This window comes from Enhydra lutris, unplaced genomic scaffold (genome assembly GCF_002288905.1).
Source record: "Enhydra lutris kenyoni isolate GAN:26980312 unplaced genomic scaffold, ASM228890v2 scaffoldscaffold123, whole genome shotgun sequence".
In the NCBI taxonomy this organism is placed as follows: domain Eukaryota; kingdom Metazoa; phylum Chordata; class Mammalia; order Carnivora; family Mustelidae; genus Enhydra; species Enhydra lutris.
The window spans coordinates 469,076-490,511 of record NW_019154207.1 but is presented as its reverse complement, the minus strand read 5'-3'; the positions used below and the strand labels follow the sequence as shown (position 1 = coordinate 490,511).

The window sequence follows — 21,436 nt, the reverse complement described above, 5'->3', positions numbered from 1 at the left end:
ACACACACACACACACACACACACACACACACACACACACACACACACAAGAATATTGCTCAGCCTTTATTAAGGAGGAAATGCTATCATTTGTGACAACATGGATGAACCTGGAGGACACTGTGCTAAGTGGAATAAGCCAGACCCACAAAGGTGAATACTATATGAAATCCTCTACATGTGAAATCTAAAAAAAATCTGGTAAATTTGAATTTATAGAAGCTGGGGTAGAACAGTATTTACCAGAGGCTGGGGGGTGGGGAAAATTAGAAGATGTTGGTCAAAGGATACAAAGTTTTAGTTACACAGGATGAATAAGTTCTGGAGATCTAATGTACAGCATGGTAGCTGTACTTCATAATTGCTGTTTTTTGAAATTTGCTAAAAGAATAGATCTAAGGGTCCTATCACAAAAAGAAAGGTAACTATATGAGGTGATGAAATGCTAGTTAGCTTGATTATAGTAATCATTAGCCATTTAACAACACATACATATATGAAAACATCCTTGTTATATCCTCTTGGTGAACTGACCTGTTTATCATTACCTAATAATTTCTTTGAGGCTTGCAACACTTTTTTAATGAAAGTCTATTTTGTATAAGTATGGCCACCCCTGCTTTCTTTTGGTTACCATTCTCTTTCTAACCCTTGATTTTTAGCCTATATGTGTCCTTTGAGCTACAGTAAGACTTTTGTGGGCTGCATATATTTGGCTCTTTTTAAAATCCATCCAGCTTCTCTATGACTTTTGATGAAGATAGAATTGATTTTTATAGAAATCAATTCTTGAAAATTAAAGAATTACTGTTGCCATTTTTCTTTTCTGGCTGTTTTATAGCTCCTTTGTTTCTTTCTTCTTTTCTTGCCATTTTCTCTTATGATCTGATTATTTTTTAAAAATACTGCTATGCTTTGATTCCTTTCTCTTTATACTTTGCATAGCTACTATAGATTTTTGTTTTGTGGTTACCAAAATGTTTATATAAAATATCTTATAGATACAACATCCATTTTAAGCTGATCAATTTTCTTTGAATACAAAAACTCTAAGCTTGCTTCTTATTTATGTTATTGATGTCACAGTTTATGTCTTTTTATATTGTGTGTCCATTAACAAATTATTACAACTGTACTCACATTTAATACTTTTTCTCTTATACTATTACAGTGTTGAGTGTTCCAAGTTTCACTATATACTTACTTTTACATATGAGTTTTATATTTTGGTATGTTTTCATGTTGCTAACTAGTGTCTTTTTATTTCAACTCGAAGAGCTTCCTGTAGCATTTCTTTTAAGGAAGGTCCAGTGGAATAACTCTCAGCTTTTGTTTGTGTGGGAAAGTCTTTATCTATCTTTCATTTCCAAAGGATAGCTTTTCCAAATAGAGTATTCTTGGTTGTGTCAGAATTTTTCCCCCAGCACTTTGAGCACTATTATTTCCCTCTCTCCTGACCCACAAGGTTTCTTCTGAGAAATTTCCTGATTGCCTTATGCTGTTCCCTTGTATGTCACCAGTGACTTTTCTCTGTTTTCACAATTTTCTCCTTGTCTTTGATATTGTTATTAGAGTGTGTCTTGGGGTACTCCTCCATGGGATGATACTATTTAGAGACTTCTGAGCTTTGTGAACTTGGATGCTCATATCACTCAAGGATTTGGAAAGTTTCCAATGTTACTTCTGTAAATAAGATTTTTCATTTTTTCTCTTTGTCTCTACTCTTTCATGACCTCCTGGCAGGCATATATGGGTCCATTTAATGACTCAAAAAAAATCCCATAGGTTTTCTTCACTCTTTTTCATTTTTTTTCCTTTTTCTCTTCTGATTAGTTTCAAATTATGTTTTGTTTATGACTCCACAAATACTATCTTCTCTTACTATTTTTTTCCTTCCAACATTTACTTCCTTCAGGGCAAGGAAGAACCACAAACACAGTCTCTTGTCTTTACTAAGTTCCTCAACTTTAACCACTGTGGAAAATTTGGTCTGTTGTCTTTTCTTTAACTTATTTACATAGCCATACCACATTGCAGGACCTAGAAAAATAATCCCAACACATATATAGCATTGTTTGCCTAAGCCAGCAAACCAAAAAGATCAGATCGAATTTATTTCAGGGATGCAAATGAAGCTTCAGTTTCCCATGCAAATCAACAAAGAGGTGTTTGTGGAAATGAGGTTAAAAAAAAAAATATATATATATATATATATACAGATATATATATATATATATATACACACACATACACACACACACACACACACACATCTCCCTATAGTATATATTTTCCTTATTTATCTTTTCTGGGGAGGCACGGACAGAATATAAATATAGTAAAATCTAATGAGTTCAGATTCCCCTCATTTGTAACTGCTGTAATTCAAGCAAGAGGACAGGTATGATGTTTAAACTTTACAATATTTCCCTTTTTAGTGTTTATTTAAAAGAAGGAAATGTTTTTAACTAACATCAAGCATTTTATATGCTACTCTTACATACACTTATTTCACACTTTAGAGATAGATTTATATCTATACATAAACCTTAATTAAAGCTCATTAAGTAGATTCAACTTTGGGTCTAATTACTGATAGTACTTGAAATTATTTAGGTGGCATTTCAAAGAAATCTCCCATGATCTCAACTTTTCAGTAACCAGGGCTAGTTTTCCAGATTTTGCAATTTAGTCAGACTGAACTAATATTACTTTCTGTTGAGGAACCTGGTGGGTGACCAGAACATAGAATCTAGAGCCAGACTGCCTGTGGGCAACACTTGGTTTTCCACCTACAGTATCTGTGACCTCTTAGGCAAGTGATTTATATACCTCTGTACTTCAACTTCCTCATCTGTAAAGTTCTGTAACAGTACCTCTTCTGTAGAGTTACCTCTCTTAAATGAGTTATGCCTTTAAGATGCGTGGACCATACTAATCACTATACACCTTTTTATTCCCCACAAATGAACAATTAAAACTCATTAGATTTGTTTTAATTTCCTTTAGAACTGCATGAAATTTAAGTCATCAACATCTACCTGTACCTACTTCTTAGGTTCTTACAGTAGTTTCTACAGTGTATCCACAATTATGGTTTTTGGGAGGACTTATTGTAGTATTATGTGTTAATTTGTTATCTATTAAATTTCAAGTGGTATTGGGGGAAATCACATACAATTAACACATTAAAGAGCAATGGGAGTAGGCAAAGCCCAAACTTGTGTGTTGTGGAAGGTCACCTGGAGGCACCAACATCACAGAGGAGACCAGGAATATGGGTAACCTCAGGTCTCCAGGTCTCCTGAGGATAATATTCTCCTGGAACATGAAGATCAGGAGAATGCTACTGTCACTGGACCCTACTGAGGTCCTCCCAGGCACATGAGCTCTGTGGGTTCCTAAGGCTGCTGGTCATGTGGATGTTGGATCTTGTGGACAATAGTTATGTGGCAGGTCCAGCTGTACCTGTCATGTCAGCACCATGGGCTCTTAATTTCAAAAGGTCATGTGGTCTCTTTGGCCTTGTTGCCACCACAGTCATGTGGTAGATCCAACTCTTTAAGCCACTAGAGCATCATGGACTCCTAAACCCTGCCTATCACATGGATCCTTCTCTCATGTAACCCTTAATTGTTACCAGCATGTTAAATCTTCAGCCCTTGATGTCACATAAATGACCTATTGCTTAGGGTCATGTAGATGCTATGGTCATGTATACCTCCCCCTGCCATGGTACATGTCAAGCTCAGCCGCCTCTGTCATGTGAAGATTGTGGGCTATAAAACTCTGAAGATCCATGTGTAGGCAACAGTGTGGTTCTTACCACATGTAGAACACAAAGCTCTTGCAGTCATGTGAGCCATGCAGCTACCTTATCACTATTGGCCATGTGAATCCTATGGTCGTGCTCCTGGATAGAGTCACATGAGACTCAGTTCTCTTGGTCATGTGAAGATTGAGGGCCGCTGAACTGTGTGGTGGGTCAGATGGTCCCTGGGGTCATGTGACACACAAATGTCCACCCTTTAAGTGTGTGTGGAGTATTCTGAACTATTGCTGGCTTATCCTTGCAAGAAGTCAGTCTGATAGGTTCAGAGGACCTTTAGACCTGCAGTCTGCACCCTGGCTCAGGGTGATGAGACTCTGGCTCAGATCCCAACCTTTCCATTAACTTTTATATCCTGCCTTAGTGGGTGATACTTGGGTAGGGGGAGTGCCAGAAGGTACTAAAAGTTTATCCAGAGGAGGTTGGAGAGGAGGCAGCCAAACACCCTCAGGTCAAGGCCTGGCCAAATGGTCTGAGAAAGGGTTGGGTAGAGGCTGGGGAAGGACTTCTGAATGTGGCCTGACTTTTGTACACCTGGAAGAGAAAGCCTATGGGTGTGTGTGAGACCTGATCCTGGACTCAGGGGAGTTATTGTCTGTAGAGAATGAAGTGGAGGAGGAGAATGTCCTGCATTAGAGAGTGGGGTGGTAGGGAGGGGGCAGCAAGGATTCATGGACTTGTCTGTCATCTCTCAGTAGCAGGGCTCTGGAAGCTATGAGGGAGCCCCCTTCCCTGCTCTCACACTAAAGCCCTACCCCTGCTATATGGGGTGCCTGCTATATTCATTGTCTGTACAGTGTGACAGCCTCCTCTGCTGTCTTCGACCATGTTGTTATTAAAGACAACAAAGACCTCCCAGACGCCAATTTGTCTAGAGGACTCCAAATCTCATCTTAATTTCTGCCTCTTATTTGATTTTGTAAGATTCTCTATACTCCTTTGATATATTTCCCCAGCAAGCGTTCTACGCATGTGCTCAGAGAAGTAACAAAGGAGAACTAGAGGGAGATGGAAAAGAGAGGAGGGAAGTAGGGAGAGAAAAAAGGGAAGGAGGGAAGACAGGAAAGAGAGAAAAAGAGGGAAGGAGAGAGTTTATTTTCAAGAATGTGTTATTTCAGGGGCACCTGGGTGGCTCAGTGGGTTAAGCCTCTGACTTCAGCTCAGGTCATGATCTCAGGGTCCTGGGATCGAGCCCCACATCAGGCTGTCTGCTCAGCAGGGAGCTTGCTTCCCCTCTCTCTCTGCCTGCCTCTCTGCCTACTCGTGATCTCTCTCTCGGTGTCAAATAAATAAATAAATTTTTTTAAAAAAGAATGTGTTATTTCAGGAAAGTGTCAAAGTAACCATGATCTAAAGATTTGTACTTTATTTCTTATATTTAGTTTGAAGTTCAGTAGTTCTACAAAGTACATCTGGAAGTGGGGTGACAATCTTTTTGTGCTTAGGGTCTCTAAATGGCTTAAAGTAGTTTAGCCAGGCACAAATAATTTCTGGTGCCCCCTCCTCCCAATTTTCTAACCTTTGCTTCTTAGATTCCTTGTTGAGAATCCTCTTCTTTCCCTCACTCAAAAAATAATAGTGAATGGATTTAAGAAAACACCAGGTGAAATCATTGGTGATACTCACATTTGGTACATCATGAAGGTGATACTGAATGAGTAAAGAGGGACTAATAATAAGATTGTGCTTACATTTATAGGATATTTAAATATTTCTTGACACATGACTCCGGATATTGTCACTTATGATAGTTCATATTACATGTAGCTTAAATAATCCACTTTCTTTTTCTCTCATTGCAGCATTTCCAAGTTTGTTCGTCAAAACACAAGGGCAAAGAAACAGCAACAACAAAAAATGTGCCCTATTTTGGAGAAGTGTGAAGCATAGTGTGGGACTGTATGGTAAGTAAATTTCCATACTGTAGGACTTTTAAAAATTATTATTTTTAATTTTTTTAAAGATTTTATTTATTTGAGAGACAGAGAGAAGGAGAGAGAGAACATGCAAGTGGGGGAAGGGCAGGGAGAAAAAGAAGCAGACTACCTGCTAAGCAGGGAGCCAGATGCAGGGCTCCATCCCAGGACCCTGGGATCATGATCTGAGCCAAAAGCAGACAACTGATTGAGCCATCCAGCCCCCCACAGTTTATTTTTAAAGATAATGCACTAATATGATAGGAATCTCAAAGTTTTTCATTCCTCAGAAATAACCCCAGTTTCTAAGCATGTTTCTGATAGCGTGGTGGCTGAAGAAAAAATAAGTAAATAAGTACAAATCATTAAGAAGTCTTATCTATAGAAACAAATATAGTGCCCCCTCTAGAAAGCAACATACAACTTAACTGTTAGAGTCAACAGACATAATACTTCTCATTTTATACAAATATGCCACACTTAAAAAAAACAGTTTTGAAATTATCATTTAATAATTATAGCTGCCATGTTTTGAGTCCCTATTATATGTGAAATACCAAAATAATTTTTTCATATATGTTAACTAATTTACCCCTCAGAAAAATCCTGAGAAGGTATTATTTTAATTAACGGATGAGATATGTGAGTCAGGAGAGGCTGGGGTTTTGCCATTGAAATAGATAATCCCTACATCAGTGGCTTATTTCTCACTCCTTTTAGATGTCCACGGCAGGTGCACATCCACCACAAGCTGGTGCATGTTGGCAGCCTGATGATTCTTACTGGAATGACTTGGCCACTCGAACTGACGGATCAGTCACCATCTAGAAAGTTGTCAGTTACCATGCCTGAGAAGTCGTCTCTGGGTGGTTTCAAACCAACAACCATATATTCTGTCCCAGAAATAACACATGTCACTCCCAGCCCATTAACTAGAGCTACTTACATACATGGCCTTGTGTAAACTAAGGGGTTCAGACAAGAAGTGCAATTCTCACAGGTGCCTGGAACAGGGCAGAAATGGAAACACTTGGCAAACACCACCACTGACTACTGCATGATCGAACTGAAACTCTGAGAGTTTGAGTATATGCATAAAATCACATAAGCAATAAGTGACAGAGCCAAGATTTGAATCCAGAGAAGTATGCTTTTAAAGTCAATGATCCTTCCATGCTCTTTTCTACTTTGGCTGGTATCCCTTTTTTTTTTTAAGATTTTATTTATTTATTTGACAGAGAGATCACAAGTAGGCAGAGAGGCAGGCAGAGAGAGAGGGGGAAGCAGGCTCCCCACTGAGCAGAGAGCCCAATGTGGGACTTGATCCCAAGACCCTGAGATCATGACCTGAGCCAAAGGTAGAGGCTTAACCCACTGAGCCACCCAGGTACCCACATGCTATCCTTTTAAATGAAGTTCACATATATTTATAATAGAGATGCCATTACTTGAATGCTGCAATTCCCTCTTCCTCATTCATCTGATGTTCCAGCAGAGGGATTAAATAGACATGACAGTCTTGGTTGAGAACACCAGCATTGATGTTCTACAGTCTCTTACAAATAAAAGAATGTATTGGATATTTGAATGCCCATTATATTCAAGGATAAAAAGGAGACAAAGATAACTCATATGACTGCTTCTTTTAAGCATCACACTGCATCTCCTAGGCAGTACAGTAAGCCAAAAACATGCATGTATGCATACATACATACATTAATAAATGTGTACAAGTGAAAATAAATCTGTCACAATGGTATGGCTATCTTCATGTAAATTCAAGGGACGCTATAGAAAATTAAATTAATAGGCTTTAGTAAGTTAGTTCGGTGTAAGACTAATATACACAAAACAATTGTAACAAATAGAAAATGCCATTTTCATTCTGAATAGACCATTTACCATAGCAAAATTTATAATGTTCTGCCAAACTATGAATTGGCTCCCTTGGCAACTATCCCAACACTCATAAAGGCTCTTGTAAGCTTTCTTATTCTATAGAGACTAGAAAGCTAAAAACATGAAGGGGAATGTGTGTGTATGCATGCACGTGTGTGTGCACGTGTGTGTGCATGTGTGTGTGTGTGTGTGTGTGTGTGTGTGACACACATACACATTAACCAGAGCCCCTTACAGCTAGGGTGCTAAATGGGATATCAGTTGTATCATGCATATGCACCATCCTGGACTTAGAGCTGTAACTGAATGCCATAGGAGCCACATATGGCTCAATTACATGGTCAGCTATCTATAATGGGAGAGGTTTCGGTTTTTTGTGAAGCAACCATAGCAGAGTGCCTAGAATTCAGTTTCTGTCATACATGTCAATTAGCAGGCAAGCAGCAGTGGTGTTTCAACTATAACAGACCTGCAGCATGAGTGGCTTCCCATGACTGTACTGCATACAGACTTGCTTTTCTGGCCCCTGTAGAGTTTTTGTAAGCCATGTAATATATTTTATTAAAGATGTCTCATTTTTATAAAATAGTTAGAGTGAATTCTAGTGCAGGCAAGTAGGAACCTTGATTAGTAGAGTACTTGAAACCAAAATGGGTTGTAAGCAAATGGCCCTGAAAAAAAATGGGGATCTGGGATGGGTTATCTGACCTAGGTGGATCTGAAGATGGTGAGAATCCAACTGACATTAGAAGATAAAATACTGGTATTCTATGGTACATGATGGTGAAAGAGTTGCTGAGTTTTCACCCATGGTCACATGAATTGAAATGCCTTTGATATAAATGTGTCAGTGAAACAAGCAGATGCTTTTAGGGACTCAGAGGACGTACCTTTTCCCACAGCACAGAGAAACATATTGATGAGGAGGGCACCTACCTTTGAAGTGTTCTGAAGTGACTAAGTGGTACAGGCTGCAGATGAGTTTAGAGGTCCTTCCGTTGACATGATCACCCTCATTTCAGTGAGGATGATGGGATCCTGGAGTCACAGGCCAAGTAGAAGCACTTAACCTCCTGGGTCAAGGTGCACACTGATTTGACACACACGATTGGTTCGACCTACAGCAAACTTTGAAGGTGGCTAATTGATCAACAGATCCTTTGGACCTTGAAATAGCTGAGCATCCTCTAAAGCTGCATTTGATCATTGTAAAAATAAATGAAATATAAATAAATATTCATTTATAATAAAAATGTAAGAACATAAAATAAAAGTAAAACTCTAGATCTGGTGACTTGAGCCATCTTCATGGCAAACGATGGTCCCTTAACCAATTCCCATACCTGAGCCAGAACATAACGAGCAAACGGACTACTGAGGAAAGACCCTACAATGAAGCCACAAGTAGCTACAGTAAATCTTCTTCCTGGGCTTATGCAAAGGGACCTCCAGCCATTTACAAGTGTTACTGCGCACTTGCTTTAAAGACACTTGCTCTAAGCCAGAGCTCAACAGTCTTTTCCTGAAAATATTTTCCCTAAATATTTGAGGCTTTACAGGCCTTTCAAGTCTGTGATGGAACTATTCAAATCTGCCATTGTTGACCAAAAGCTGCCATAGACACAGCATGGCTCTGTTCCAATAAAACTTTACCTGTGGACACGGACATGTCAATTTCAAATATTTTTCATGTCTCAGGAAACATTATTTGTCTTTTGATTTTGGTTGAAAACCATTCAAATACTTAAATGCCATTCTTAGCTTGCAGGCCATACGAAAACAGGCTGTTTGCCAATCCCTGCCCTGAGCTAATGGAATCACTAGCTTCCTAAAATAGCACTGAGAAGAAAGTCAGCAGAATGAGGTGGCAGCCATCCCTATGGCTTCCAACAGGCCTAAAAGCTGATGCTTTTTAACATAGTGGTTTTCAACCTTGGTTGCACACTGCAGTCACATGAAGAGTTTAAGAACTGTGGTTGCCTAGTTTTGACCGCAAATTCTGCTTTAATTGTTGTGGGTATAGCCTGGTGTTGGTGAGTTTTTTCAGTCTCCTTAAGTTGCTCTAGTGTGTAAACAAGGTTGAGAACTACTTGAACAATTTAACTGATGAGAGTGCAAGTATTTTACAATATTTCATTTTAAAATGTTATAATTGTGATTTTGGGATAATAATATTCCAATAACAAATACATATAGTAATCTAAGAACAATAAATATATAGCTATGCTAGAAAGTATGAAATAAGGATTCCCATGTGAGAAAGGGAGAATTTCTCTTAAAGAAAAAAGGGAAATTAACAAGACAGCAAACAACAAGTGCTGGAGAGGATGTGGAGAAAGGGGAACCCTCTTACACTGTTGGTGGGAATGCAAGATACAGATGTAGTGAAAAGAAGGGCCATCTGTGCCCCAATGTTCATAGCCGCAATGGCCACAGTTGCCAAACTGTGGAAAGAGCCAAGGGGCCCTTCAACAGACGAATGGATAAAGAAGATATGGTCCATATACACAATGGAATATTATGCCTCCATCAGAAAGGATGAATACCCAACTTTTGTATCAACATGGATGGGACTGGAGGAGATTATGCTGAGTGAAATAAGTCAAGCAGAGACAGTGAATTATCATATGGTTTCACTTACTTGTGGAGCATAAGGAATAACACGGAGGACATGGGGAGATGGAGATAAGTGAATTGGGTGAAATCAGAGGAGGAGATGGACCAGGAGAGACTGTGAACTCTGAGAAACAAACTGAGGGTTTTGGAGGGGAGTGGGATGAGGGCTTGGGTGAGCCTGGTGGTGGGTAATAAGGAGGGCACGTACTGCATGGAGCACTGGGTGTGGTGCATAAACAATGAATCTTGGAACACCAAAAACACAAAATAAAATTTAAAAAAGAAGAAAGAAGGAAAGAAAGAAAGAAAGAAAGAAAGGAAGGAAGGAAGGAAGGAAGGAAGAAGGGAAAGGAAATGGGAAAACACAGTGGTAAAGCAGGGGCCACCAGCATAGGATCAAAGAGGAAACAAAACTGCTGGCAAGGCCAGAACAAAGTATAGATTAAAGCCAAGCACCTTTGAGCCCAGGGCTGACTCAGCAGGGAAGCCTCCTCTGCAGGGGATAGTCCCAACTCAGGGTAAGCATGGAAGGGACAGCACAAACAAAAATATCAAATGATTTGCACTGAGGGAATAAAACAAAATAGAAAAGGGTAAAAAAGACTGTAAGATAATATTTCCTCAGAGTGATAAAAGAGTGACAAAGGATGAAATGATATCATTATATAAGAACAGAAGACTGACCAAGAAGATGGTGATTGAACACAAGGAACTGCTTTCACTTCCTCCTGTAACTTCCTTAAAACAACCTTAAAGGTAAACAAATCGATCAATGGGATACTGCTTAGCAATGAAAAGTCAAGGGCATGGATGGATCTTTTAAAAATGCTGAGTTTAAAAAGCCAGGCACAGAGGAGTACAGGATGCGTGATTCCATTTGTATGAAATTCTAGGACAGGGAAAACTAATATAGAGAGACTGAGAGCAGATCAAGGTTTGCATGCAGCCGGAGGATGAAGAGGAGATTAGCTGGGAACCATTTGGGGTGTGGTATATGTTCCATATCTTGCTAAGGTGGCGGTTAGACCTAAGCTCCGATTATTACTTACGTATAAGGAGCTGGGATCAGGAGAAGCTGGGTGAATTGTCTAAGGTGATACTGCTTGTTAATCAGTGAGAAGATACATCTGCTTATAAACAATCGATTACTCCTATTGTGTTGCATAATGGTAAGAATAGTGCTTCCCACCGCTCCCCCACCCCCAACACCTGAAAACACCGTGACCCAGGCACAAACACCCTTTTATGCACATAAAACATCAACATGAAAGCATCACTTTTGGGCGTTCCAACCACCCATTTATAAATACGGTTGACATTCTCACATGTTCTTTTACCCTGACTTCTTTATGTTTACATTTGCGCATAAAAAAACATAAACATTTGTTAATATCTTCTTCTGAGGAACCATACGGTAATATACAGTTTTATATCCTGACTTTTCCTCTTTTCAGATTGTATCATGTGCTGCAAGGGATAGTCTTCTTTGCTTTTTGTAACCTACCACTCAAGCCTGAACTGTTTCTTTTTTTTTTTTTTTAAGATTTTATTTATTTATCTGACAGAGAGATCACAAGTAGGCAGAGGCAGGCAGAGAGAGAGAGGGGGAAGCAGGCTCCCCGCCGAGCAGAGAGCCCAATGTGGGGCTCGATCCCAGGACCCTGAGATCATGACCTGAGCCGAAGGCAGAGGCTTAACCCACTGAGCCACCCAGGCGCCCCAAGCCTGAACCGTTTCTTGAACAATAATGGTTCTCTTGCCCAAATTGTGGAAATGGGAACTTAAGCCCCCTACCTAGTCCTTCCATATGCCTGTTTCAGTCTGTGATCTTTTAATTTTGGTTCCCTGAAATAGTGTATCAGGTTATTTCCCACCCGGGCTGCCCTGTTTAACCATTGCCACTTTATAAAGTATGTGAATAGCTGACACTACAACTTGCCTCCATTCACCCATCTGTTTTCCTTCGTGTAACAACAAATGCAGTTAACACACATTCATCTCTTACTAAGCCTCAGCCATTGTACTAAGTTCCGGACCTAGTAATGACTAGCTTATTTGTGGTGCTTGTTGGGTCCCAGGCATTTCTCCAGGGGCTTTGCCTGTATTGCCAGAATTAGCTCAGTTCTCACAATTTTCTCACGAGGTCGAAACTATCACTACCCTCAATTTAAAGGAAAAAATAAGGTGAGTCACCTGAGAAACAAACTGAGGGTTTTGGAGGGAAGGGGAGTGGGAGGTTGGATGAGCCTGGTGGTGGGTATTATGGAGGGCACGTATTGCATGGAGCACTGGGTGTGGTGCATAAACAATGAATTGTGGAACACTGAGAAGAAATTTAAAAAATAAATAAATAAAAATTAAAAAAAAAAAAAAGGTGAGTCACCATGAAGTCAAAGTTACTTGCCCTGGACCACAGACATTAGCCCCAGGATTCAAAACCTGGTTGATCTGACCTCAAATCCAATGCCCTTAACCAATAATGTGTGACTCCGTGTTAGGGCTGAAATGAGTACTGGGACTCAAAGTCCAATGGCCAATGATGGATGTGGTATCTGGGACCAGCATGACCTGAACTCCAGCCCTCTGTCCAAGAGACCCAATTTTGCACACTGTTCCCCTGTACCATCTCTCCTTTCTCAGACTGTGTGGGAACTGTTTCCCTGGCATTCAACATGAAGACAAAGTAACAGAGACAGAAAGATATGTGTGAAAAGAAAGGAAGGTTTCCAGTGGGGCATGTAACACCAGGATGCATCCAGTTCCTCAGAGACTTTTTCTACTTGTGTTGCATTCTCTTCCCAATGATCACCCTCACCTTTCTGGCCCAGACATCCATCCCTTGGCCTTTTTACTCCATATGTCACATACCTATGCCCCCTTCTTTCCCATCCTTGATTTGAGAGACAACCATTTCTACTCTTCTTCTGTCAATATCAGCCACTCCCAGATCCCATTGTCTTTCTGTGTCAAAGAGCCTGTAAAGAAGAATGAAATCATGCCATTTACGACGACATGGATGGAGCTACAGAGTATAATGCTAAGCAAAGTAAGTCAGTCAGAGAAGACTAATACCACATGATTTCACTTATACGTGGAATCTAGAAAACAAAAGAAATAAGGAAAGGTTAAAAAAATGAGAGGGGGAGACATAGAGAGAGTGAAACGAGAGAGAGGAGAGAGAGAGAAACAGACCCTTAACTATAGAGAAAAACCTGATGGTTACCAGAGGGGAGGTGGGGAGGTGGGGGATGGGTGAATTAGGTGATGGGGATTAAGGAGTGCACTTGCCGTGATGAACACTGGGTGATGTATGGAACTGTGGAATTACTATATTGTACACCTGAAACTAATATAACACTGTATGTTAACTATACTGGAATTAAAACTAAAACTTTCAGAAAAGCACAAACTTCCAGTCCTAAGAGAAATAAGTATTAGGAGTATGATGTACAACATGATGACCATAGTTAATACTGCTTCATGGTATATTTGAAAGGTGTTAAGAGAGTAAATCCTAAGATTTCTCATCACAAGGAAAAATCTTTTACGTCTTTTTCACTTGCTTCACTTTTTTTCAAAGATTTTATTTATTTATTTATTTATTTATTTATTAGACGAGAGAGAGAGAGAGAGAGAGAGAGAGAGAGAGAGGAACAGCAAGAGAAGGAACACAAGCAGGGGGAGTGGGAGAGGGAGAAGCAGGCTTCCTGCAGAGCAGGGAGACCGATGTGGGGCTCGATCCCAGGATCCTGGGATCATGACCTGAGCCGAACAAAGGCAGGAGCTTAATGACTGAGTCTCCCGGGTGCCCCCATTTACTTTACTTTTTGCATCTATATGAGATGATGGATGTGTAAGTAATTGTGGTAATTATTTATGTAAGTAGAATCATTATGCTGTGATCCTTAAACATACACAGTGCGAGACGTCAATTATACCTCAACAAAGATGGGCTTAAAAAGGGGGGAAAGAGCCTGTAATCCACAGCCATATAATTATAGGTATATATTTTGGCAGAAAATATTTTGTATGATAAATTTTAAAAAGTGAAATGTCTGGGTCAAAGCATAAGCATGACTTCTGAATGGTTAAACATATTCTAGGAAATTAGACTCTCCTACACTGTTAGTGGAGAAGTATGTTGGTGTAAATATGCTTAGGAAATTGTCTCTTATAATTTAAAATATTTATGTGCTTCTTCTGGGAAGCTATAGAGCACAGACACAAATCTTAGAACTGCCCTAAATCCCAAGCCATGCTCCACTGGGTAATTTGGCCTCCACCATTAGCAATACCTTGTATGGAGAATTCTAATACTTTAAATTTGAGAATCAATCGAAATATTAAAAGGCTAAGATGTAGAAAAAAAATAAAATAAAGGGCGTATTAAAAACAAGAAGCAAAAATTGGGTATATATGGTATATGTTACATGAAAAGAAAATGTACGTTTGTGTCCAGTTTTGTGTGGCAATGCACTTTCCAGCATGATTTGAAATACATGTATCTGTAGTCTAATTGTGCAAATGTAAAACATAAACTATTAGCACATACTCGCGCACGCGCATGCGCACACACACACAGACACAGACACACAGACACACACACATGCTCATGCACACACTCTTGCTTTGCTCTGAGACAAGTACGATACTGGCTGTCACAAAGCTGAGCACCCACAGACATGTGTGTAGGCCCAGAACACTCTTCTTACACATACCAGGCACCCAGGAAGCTATATCTGCTAGATTTAAGGAAAGCCTCTCCTTACTTCTGTGACCCATTTGCAAAAGCCTCTCTTGCTCTGGTCAGAAAAGCAGTAGTTTTAGCATTAATCAGGAGGGGGGTAATTCACTCTATTTCTAACTGTACACTAGTGAAAAATACTATTTTTGCAAAGGACAAATTCAACACATGGTAGTTTTACAAGCAGTTTATGAAACAGTTCTGCAGCCCTTTCCCCCCCACCCCGGAATAAATAGATGTGGGTAGAAACGGTTGAGATGTATGGATTCTCAAAAGTGGCTTTGTTGATCCCAAATCTACAACATTCACTTAATGAATACTAATTAGGCCCCAGTATATGCCAGACACTGCCACCTCAAAGTGACTCCTAATCGGCAAATGCTGTGATCCAAACAGATTTCTTCATCTAGTTCAAGACCGATATCTCCACTTGGTCCAAGGTACCTGGACCCACCCAAACAAGAGTGACTAACACCTGCTCACAAAATATCATCCCTTGTCTGCTCACAGAAATCTGTCCTTGAGACCTGAAAGTCCACCATTAAAGGAGAACCAGCACACTAGCTGGAGGAACACTTAGGATGTGGAGGCAGACCAATAGGTGAGGACACAATTTCTGTTCCACCACTGTCTTGGCTGAGGAATCCTGGGAAATGTACCTAACCCCTGTGAGCCTAATAGTCATGATCTGGAAAGGGACTGTGGATACAATCATTTTTGGACTTCTGTGAGGAGGTCAAAAAACTCTAGTGAGTCTGCCCAACACTGAGCAAATGTTGGTTGCTGCTGGGAAAGTGTTGGTTTACTTCTCACCCTGTTCTTTTCCTACCATAGCAGGGATGCCCCTGCCATGTACTCAACGGCATAGCAATGATGTAGGCAGAATTCCAAACCGACACAGGAAGTAAGTACCATGTGAACACACATGATGTCATAAAGGATACTCACGACCGTTTCTTCACGGGAGGATCAGTTAATACTGTGGTAGAGACGGAGGGGGATCCCAGGCAGCCTGGGGAAGAGGCACCAGCTGATTTCCGATGCTCCTGGCTTTGATTTTGTCAGAACAACGGTGAGACAGGGATCGTGCTGAGATGCAACCCTTCAGTAAGTGGACATGCATGCACACGCACGTGTGTGTGCGTGGTCTCTCTGGCTTTTTAATCACATGCCCACTCTCCTGTGAGATTCCCAAAACAAGGCTATGCTTGAGATTGCTCCTGTCTGATTCACCTTGATGAGGGAGGCCTCTGGCCCTGTTTAGGCACCCAACTTAGCTGGTCAGTCTGAGGACTGCTGTAGCTGTTAGCTGGCTCACTTTTAACACTTTCCCCTTGACAACGTTATTTCTGAAGTAATGTCAGTTCTCAAAGATGACTCTGACACCCCCATACGCCATATGCTGACCATGAGCTGTTATTTCCTCCTTTCAATGTATGAGTTTTTCCTTTAATATTCATCAAGCTAGATCATCTCCTGGACCATCAAACAAACTTCAGCAAATTTTAAAAGAATTGAAATCACACAGAGCACGTTCTCCAACCATAATGGACCCATGTTAGAAATCAATAATAGAATGAGAAAGGAAGAATCCCTACACACTTGGAAATGGTAGTTGACGTATTATCCCAGTTTGTCATTCAGATCCTTGTTATAGAGGAGCTGAGGTTAGGAAGAGTTGTCCCCTCAGCTGAAAGGCATTTCAGGGTGGGCAAAAAGAAAACTCACTCTGGATATTTCAAACCGAGTATTGTTGACAACAAGGCTGGAGGGAGGGGGACAGCTTAGGAGGCTGTTACATCAGTCCCACCTGACATTAAAAGTTGAAGTACACCAGCAAAGGAAGGACAGCTTGCTGATTGTTAGTGGGATCAGTTTGGTGGCTGATTGAATTTGGGAAGCATGAGAGAGATTGCCACCCTGGTATTGGTGTGGTTTTTAGACAGGCCTGAGAGAAGGTACTATTCAGATGTCTTCCTTGTGTATGGCTGGTTTCCAGGCTAACCCATGGATGCACAGATTCTCTGTTTTTTATAAATCCTGCTTCATTCTTTAAAAGGTTCAATACAGTTTCCTCCTCCTCCTCCTCCTCCTCCTCCTCCTCCTCCTCCTCCCCCAAGATCCTCCCCGATGGTGCCATCTGTCAAATAAGGCTCTCCTATCTGGACAAGCAGAGGAGTTTCCTTTCTGGGGTTTGGGGGATTGGACCCTTAAGGCAGGTTAACACTTTGCTTGCCCTACCATGGTGTTAGCCTAAGATGGGTACATGGTAAGTGGACCACTGATGTGTCTTCAAACTTGTATTTTTGTTCCCCTTTTGAGAATACAATGATGGTGATAGCTCACCTCAAGGAAGAAAGAATGTTTGGAGTTCTCTCCGAGGTAATTTTGGCAGGAGGAATCCTCGTTATGAACGTGGTGGATATGAGCCTCAGCCTTCACACCTCCAGGAGGATGATGGAAGTGTGCTGATGAGAGATGCCTGGGAGGACCCCCAAATAAGACAGTAAGTGACGGGGCAGACTGGCTTGCATGTAGCAGCCCCTGGGACTATGCGACTCTTTCACTCTCCCTGGTCTTCTTTTTCTTCTTTCACTGGAAGCCTGAAGAAAGCCAGAAGTGGAATAATGGTTAAGCGATCCTAATTGTAGTCCTGGTGACCAGAGAGGTGAGGGTGTATAGAAGAAGACTTTCTTAGCATTTATGGCCCTACCTCTGTCTTTCCTCTTCCCCTCCACAGCACTCCCTATAGCACCCGGCATGACAAGAGGAGAGTGAAATGGCAAAATGAAGGCCATATCCATATTACTGTGTGGAGAGATAGAAAAACTCCAAGGAGAGGAGTGGGGGAGAACACACAAGACGGAAACCCAGGGAGCTGGTTCAAGATCACCGTGAGTGTCTTGGCAAGGTCTGCATTAGGTAGAATATCCTGGAACCTTATAAAAAAGGAAGAGCACATTAAACAACCTTACGTCAATTATTTGGAGGAGAGCTTTCCAATGGAGATTTCTCTTCTCCATCGGAGGGTCTAGGAAATCCATATCTGGCATGAAAATAAGAAATAATGCCAGTGGTCCCTTCTTTCAAAGTCCTATGCAGCTCAATAGAAGGTCAGATAAGAACGCTGTTGGGTCTGTTTCTAGCTTTAATTCTATGTTGTCTCTCCTCACTCCCATCCCTTCTTCTCACCTTTAGATTCCCTATGGGAGAAAGTATGACAAGACATGGCTAATTAATTCAATCCAGAGCCATTGCAGTGTCCCCTTCACTCCAGTGGATGTAAGAGAGGATGGTGAAGCCAGATGAGTGGGCACAGGGAAGTGTGGGTGGGGGAAGCCAACTGAGCCAGAAGACTCTATCCTCCAAAATTATTGTTGCCTCCCCCTCCTGCAGTTTCACTACGTGAAAAACCAGGCTCGGTTCTTTGTCCAGGGTGTTGGCACTGCTGCTGCACTGAAGGGTGTCAGCTACAAGATTTATGATGAGGAGAACCGAAAGGTATGTGTTGAGGGCATTACCTCTCCCTAGTCCTGGGGCAGGAAGACAGGGCAGGGGCTGGTCATCTTCTCTGGAATGAAAGTTCTTGGTGTTTACCCCACCTCTCCTTCCTGCAGATATCTATCTTTGTCAATCCCTCCTCTGTACCCTACTCTGTGAGGTATAAGTTGGAGCCAGAAGAAATGGAGCAGCTAAAGGTAATGCAGACTCAAGGCCCATTGCGTGCCCACACCCAGACCCACCTCTTCTTCCTCCAGCCCCTGATTTCCCTATCCCCACCAGAGCCTCCCAGTGGCTCTCTGCATCTCTCTCTGCAGCTGACCATGAGCAAACGCTATGACATCTCCCAGCAAGCTCTTGACCTCCAGAGTCTCCGCTTTGACCCAGGTACACTTGACAGCAGTAATTCTAGGGTAGGTGAGGGCACAGGGATCTTTCTGGGAGGGAGACTGAGGGATGGCGATGTGGGGAGGGTTTGGGCTGGTCCTGGACCGCTCTCAGCCTTCTGATTGCCTCCTCTCGGCTTCCTGAAGACTTGGTGGGCCATGATATAGATATAATCCTGAACCGAAGAAACTGCATGGCTGCCACCCTGCAGATCATAGAAGAAAATTACCCCGAGGTGAGAGCTTAGGCCCAGTGCTGTTATTAATGGTAGGGGGTGGAACACATGGGGTGGAGGACAGAGTTGTCTCTGAGGCCCTAGATAGTAACTGTCACTCTAACTCTTCTTCACCAACAGCTGTTGTCCTTGAACTTGAGCCACAACAAACTGTATGGGCTGGATGGCCTGTCTGACATCATAGAGATGGTCCCCACAGTCAAGATCCTGAATCTCTCCAAAAATGAGGTGAGAAGGGGGAGCCTGATCAAATTTGGGGTTGACAGTGGGTGGTAGTGCTCATCAGAGTAGTGGCAGGAGGCAGGATAAGGTACCTCTGTGGAAAGGTGGGGGCTGGGGGTGTCGGGGCCTGTGTGTGTCCCTTTCCCTGGGACTCTTTTCCTGTTTCTTCCCCGTACTTCTCAGCTGAACGTGGTGTGGGAGATAAACAAGATGAAAGGGCTAGAGCTTGAAGAGCTTTGGCTAGAAGGGAACCCCTTGTGTGACACCTTTCCAGACCAGCCCACCTACATAAGGTCAGTGTGAACCCCTGTCACCCTTCCTGGGGACCTTTGGGCCTGGGAGCCTGAACTGTCCCTGAGAATGCATGTATGCAGGAAGCTGCAGCCCTGGTCCTCGGGAATGACTGTAGGCCCCACCTTCTCCTCTCTCCCTGTCCCTCACCTGTAAGGAGTTTCCTTCCTCTGACCTGCTCACCTGTTCTCCTGGTCTGGGGTCTCTTTCCACCTCTCTGCATTCAGTGTTCTTTAGCATGCCCTCCAAGAGTGTGCTCCAGGAAGCAGGGCTCCTCCTCTTCCCCAGGACCAGGAGTGACCAGCCTTGAGCCAGATGCTGGTGCCCTGGACTGAGAAGGGTCCTCCAGCCTGGGGCCTCATGCCGAGACAGGCTTTCCTACTCCCTGCTAAGATGGGACTTCCCTCCCTTGTTCTGAGAGGGGACCTCCTCTCAGAAGCACTTTCCTCCTCCCTTCCCTCCACACATCACATCATCACAATTGGTCTTTCAGAAAAGCCCTGGGTAGCCCAGCATAGGTACATTTCCTCAGGCCAGGAACCAAAAGAGACAGGCACAGGTGCACAGGGGCCATCAGGAGGGAAGGTGGTGATCAAAAGAGGGGGCCACAGACCCTCAGCTCCATGCTGATCTGGGGCTTGACCCTCTACTCCCTCCAGGGAAGGTCTCCTGCCCCCGTGGCTGCCTCATTTCCCATGCCTGGCTCAGGCTGAGCCCACACAGGTGACAAAATTTCAGCCAGCATGCAATGGGCCCCCAGCCCAACCAATACCTGCAGGTTTTCCATTACTACCTTGGGTGCCAGGGCCAGCCAAGGCAGATGCAGGAAAGGACTGCAGCCAGGGAGCCATTTCCCCCTTCTTCTCTCTTCCTCCTGATCCCCACCACTGTGGTAGAGCCCCTTTCCCTTCCCTTTGTTTTGCATTCTCTTCCTCCTTTGTCTCTGGTTCCCCTATGTCTCTCCCACCTCTCCCTTCCTACCTTTACTCCCTCTTCTGTCTTCATCCCCCTCCCTCCCCCTCCCTGCCTCCTGGGCCTTGCCTCACTCACCTCCCTGCCCCAACATTCTGGGCCATCCCTGGGGGGGGGTATCATGGTCCTGCAGAATGCTATACCCCTAGTGATGTAGCAGAGCACTGGGCTCCCACTCCATTCCCTCTTCTCTCTAGAGTATTCAGTGGGGATTTGGAGGAAGGAAGGGAAGCAGGGAGGGGAAGGCAGCCCTGGAGCCTGGGCTCCACATGTTGCTTCTTGTGGCACTGAAGAAGGGAGTCAGGGCAGTCTAGGTGGAAGCTACCCAGTGGAAAGGAGGGGTGGGGGAAGGGAGAGAAAGGGTAGGAGGGAGGCTTGGCAACCCTGACCTATCAGTCACTTCTTTCTATTTTGGATTTTGGACAGTGCCATCAAGGATTGTTTTCCTAAGTTGTTACGCCTGGTAAGTGACTACACTCATCATTGTCTCTTACTAACATTGATCACCACCACACCTGCTCTCAAGCTCTTTGGGTCTTCTCTAGATTACATGTTTGTGTCAGACCCTTTTCCATTTTAGGGTACCAGGACTCCTAAAAATGACATGAATATGCTCTCTGGAAAAATGTGTGCGTGTGTACACACACACACACACACCAGAAAAAAGTACTTTTCAGACGTCATGTTGAAGACACACACTCTAATCTTGTCCATGTAATTTCCAGTGCGCTTTCATACCTAATCTCTGACCCTCACCCTCTCTTGGGCTCATCTTTTCCCCTGATCATCCAGGGCCACCTCCCTGGTCTCCACTGCTGACTTCT

General features: G+C 42.6%; 1 protein-coding gene across 1 annotated transcript in view; it reads left to right on the top strand.

Moving 5' to 3' along the window:
• LOC111139896 (nuclear RNA export factor 2-like) overlaps positions 1-21,436 on the top strand; it is a 121,717-nt gene that overhangs the window by 1,881 nt on the left and 98,400 nt on the right. The window contains 11 exon segments of the mRNA XM_022492322.1: positions 6,466-6,611; positions 17,327-17,510; positions 17,745-17,898; positions 18,203-18,286; positions 18,401-18,505; positions 18,622-18,702; positions 18,823-18,892; positions 19,039-19,127; positions 19,248-19,355; positions 19,533-19,642; positions 21,039-21,075. Coding sequence (XP_022348030.1) covers positions 6,466-6,611; positions 17,327-17,510; positions 17,745-17,898; positions 18,203-18,286; positions 18,401-18,505; positions 18,622-18,702; positions 18,823-18,892; positions 19,039-19,127; positions 19,248-19,355; positions 19,533-19,642; positions 21,039-21,075 — 1,168 coding nt within the window.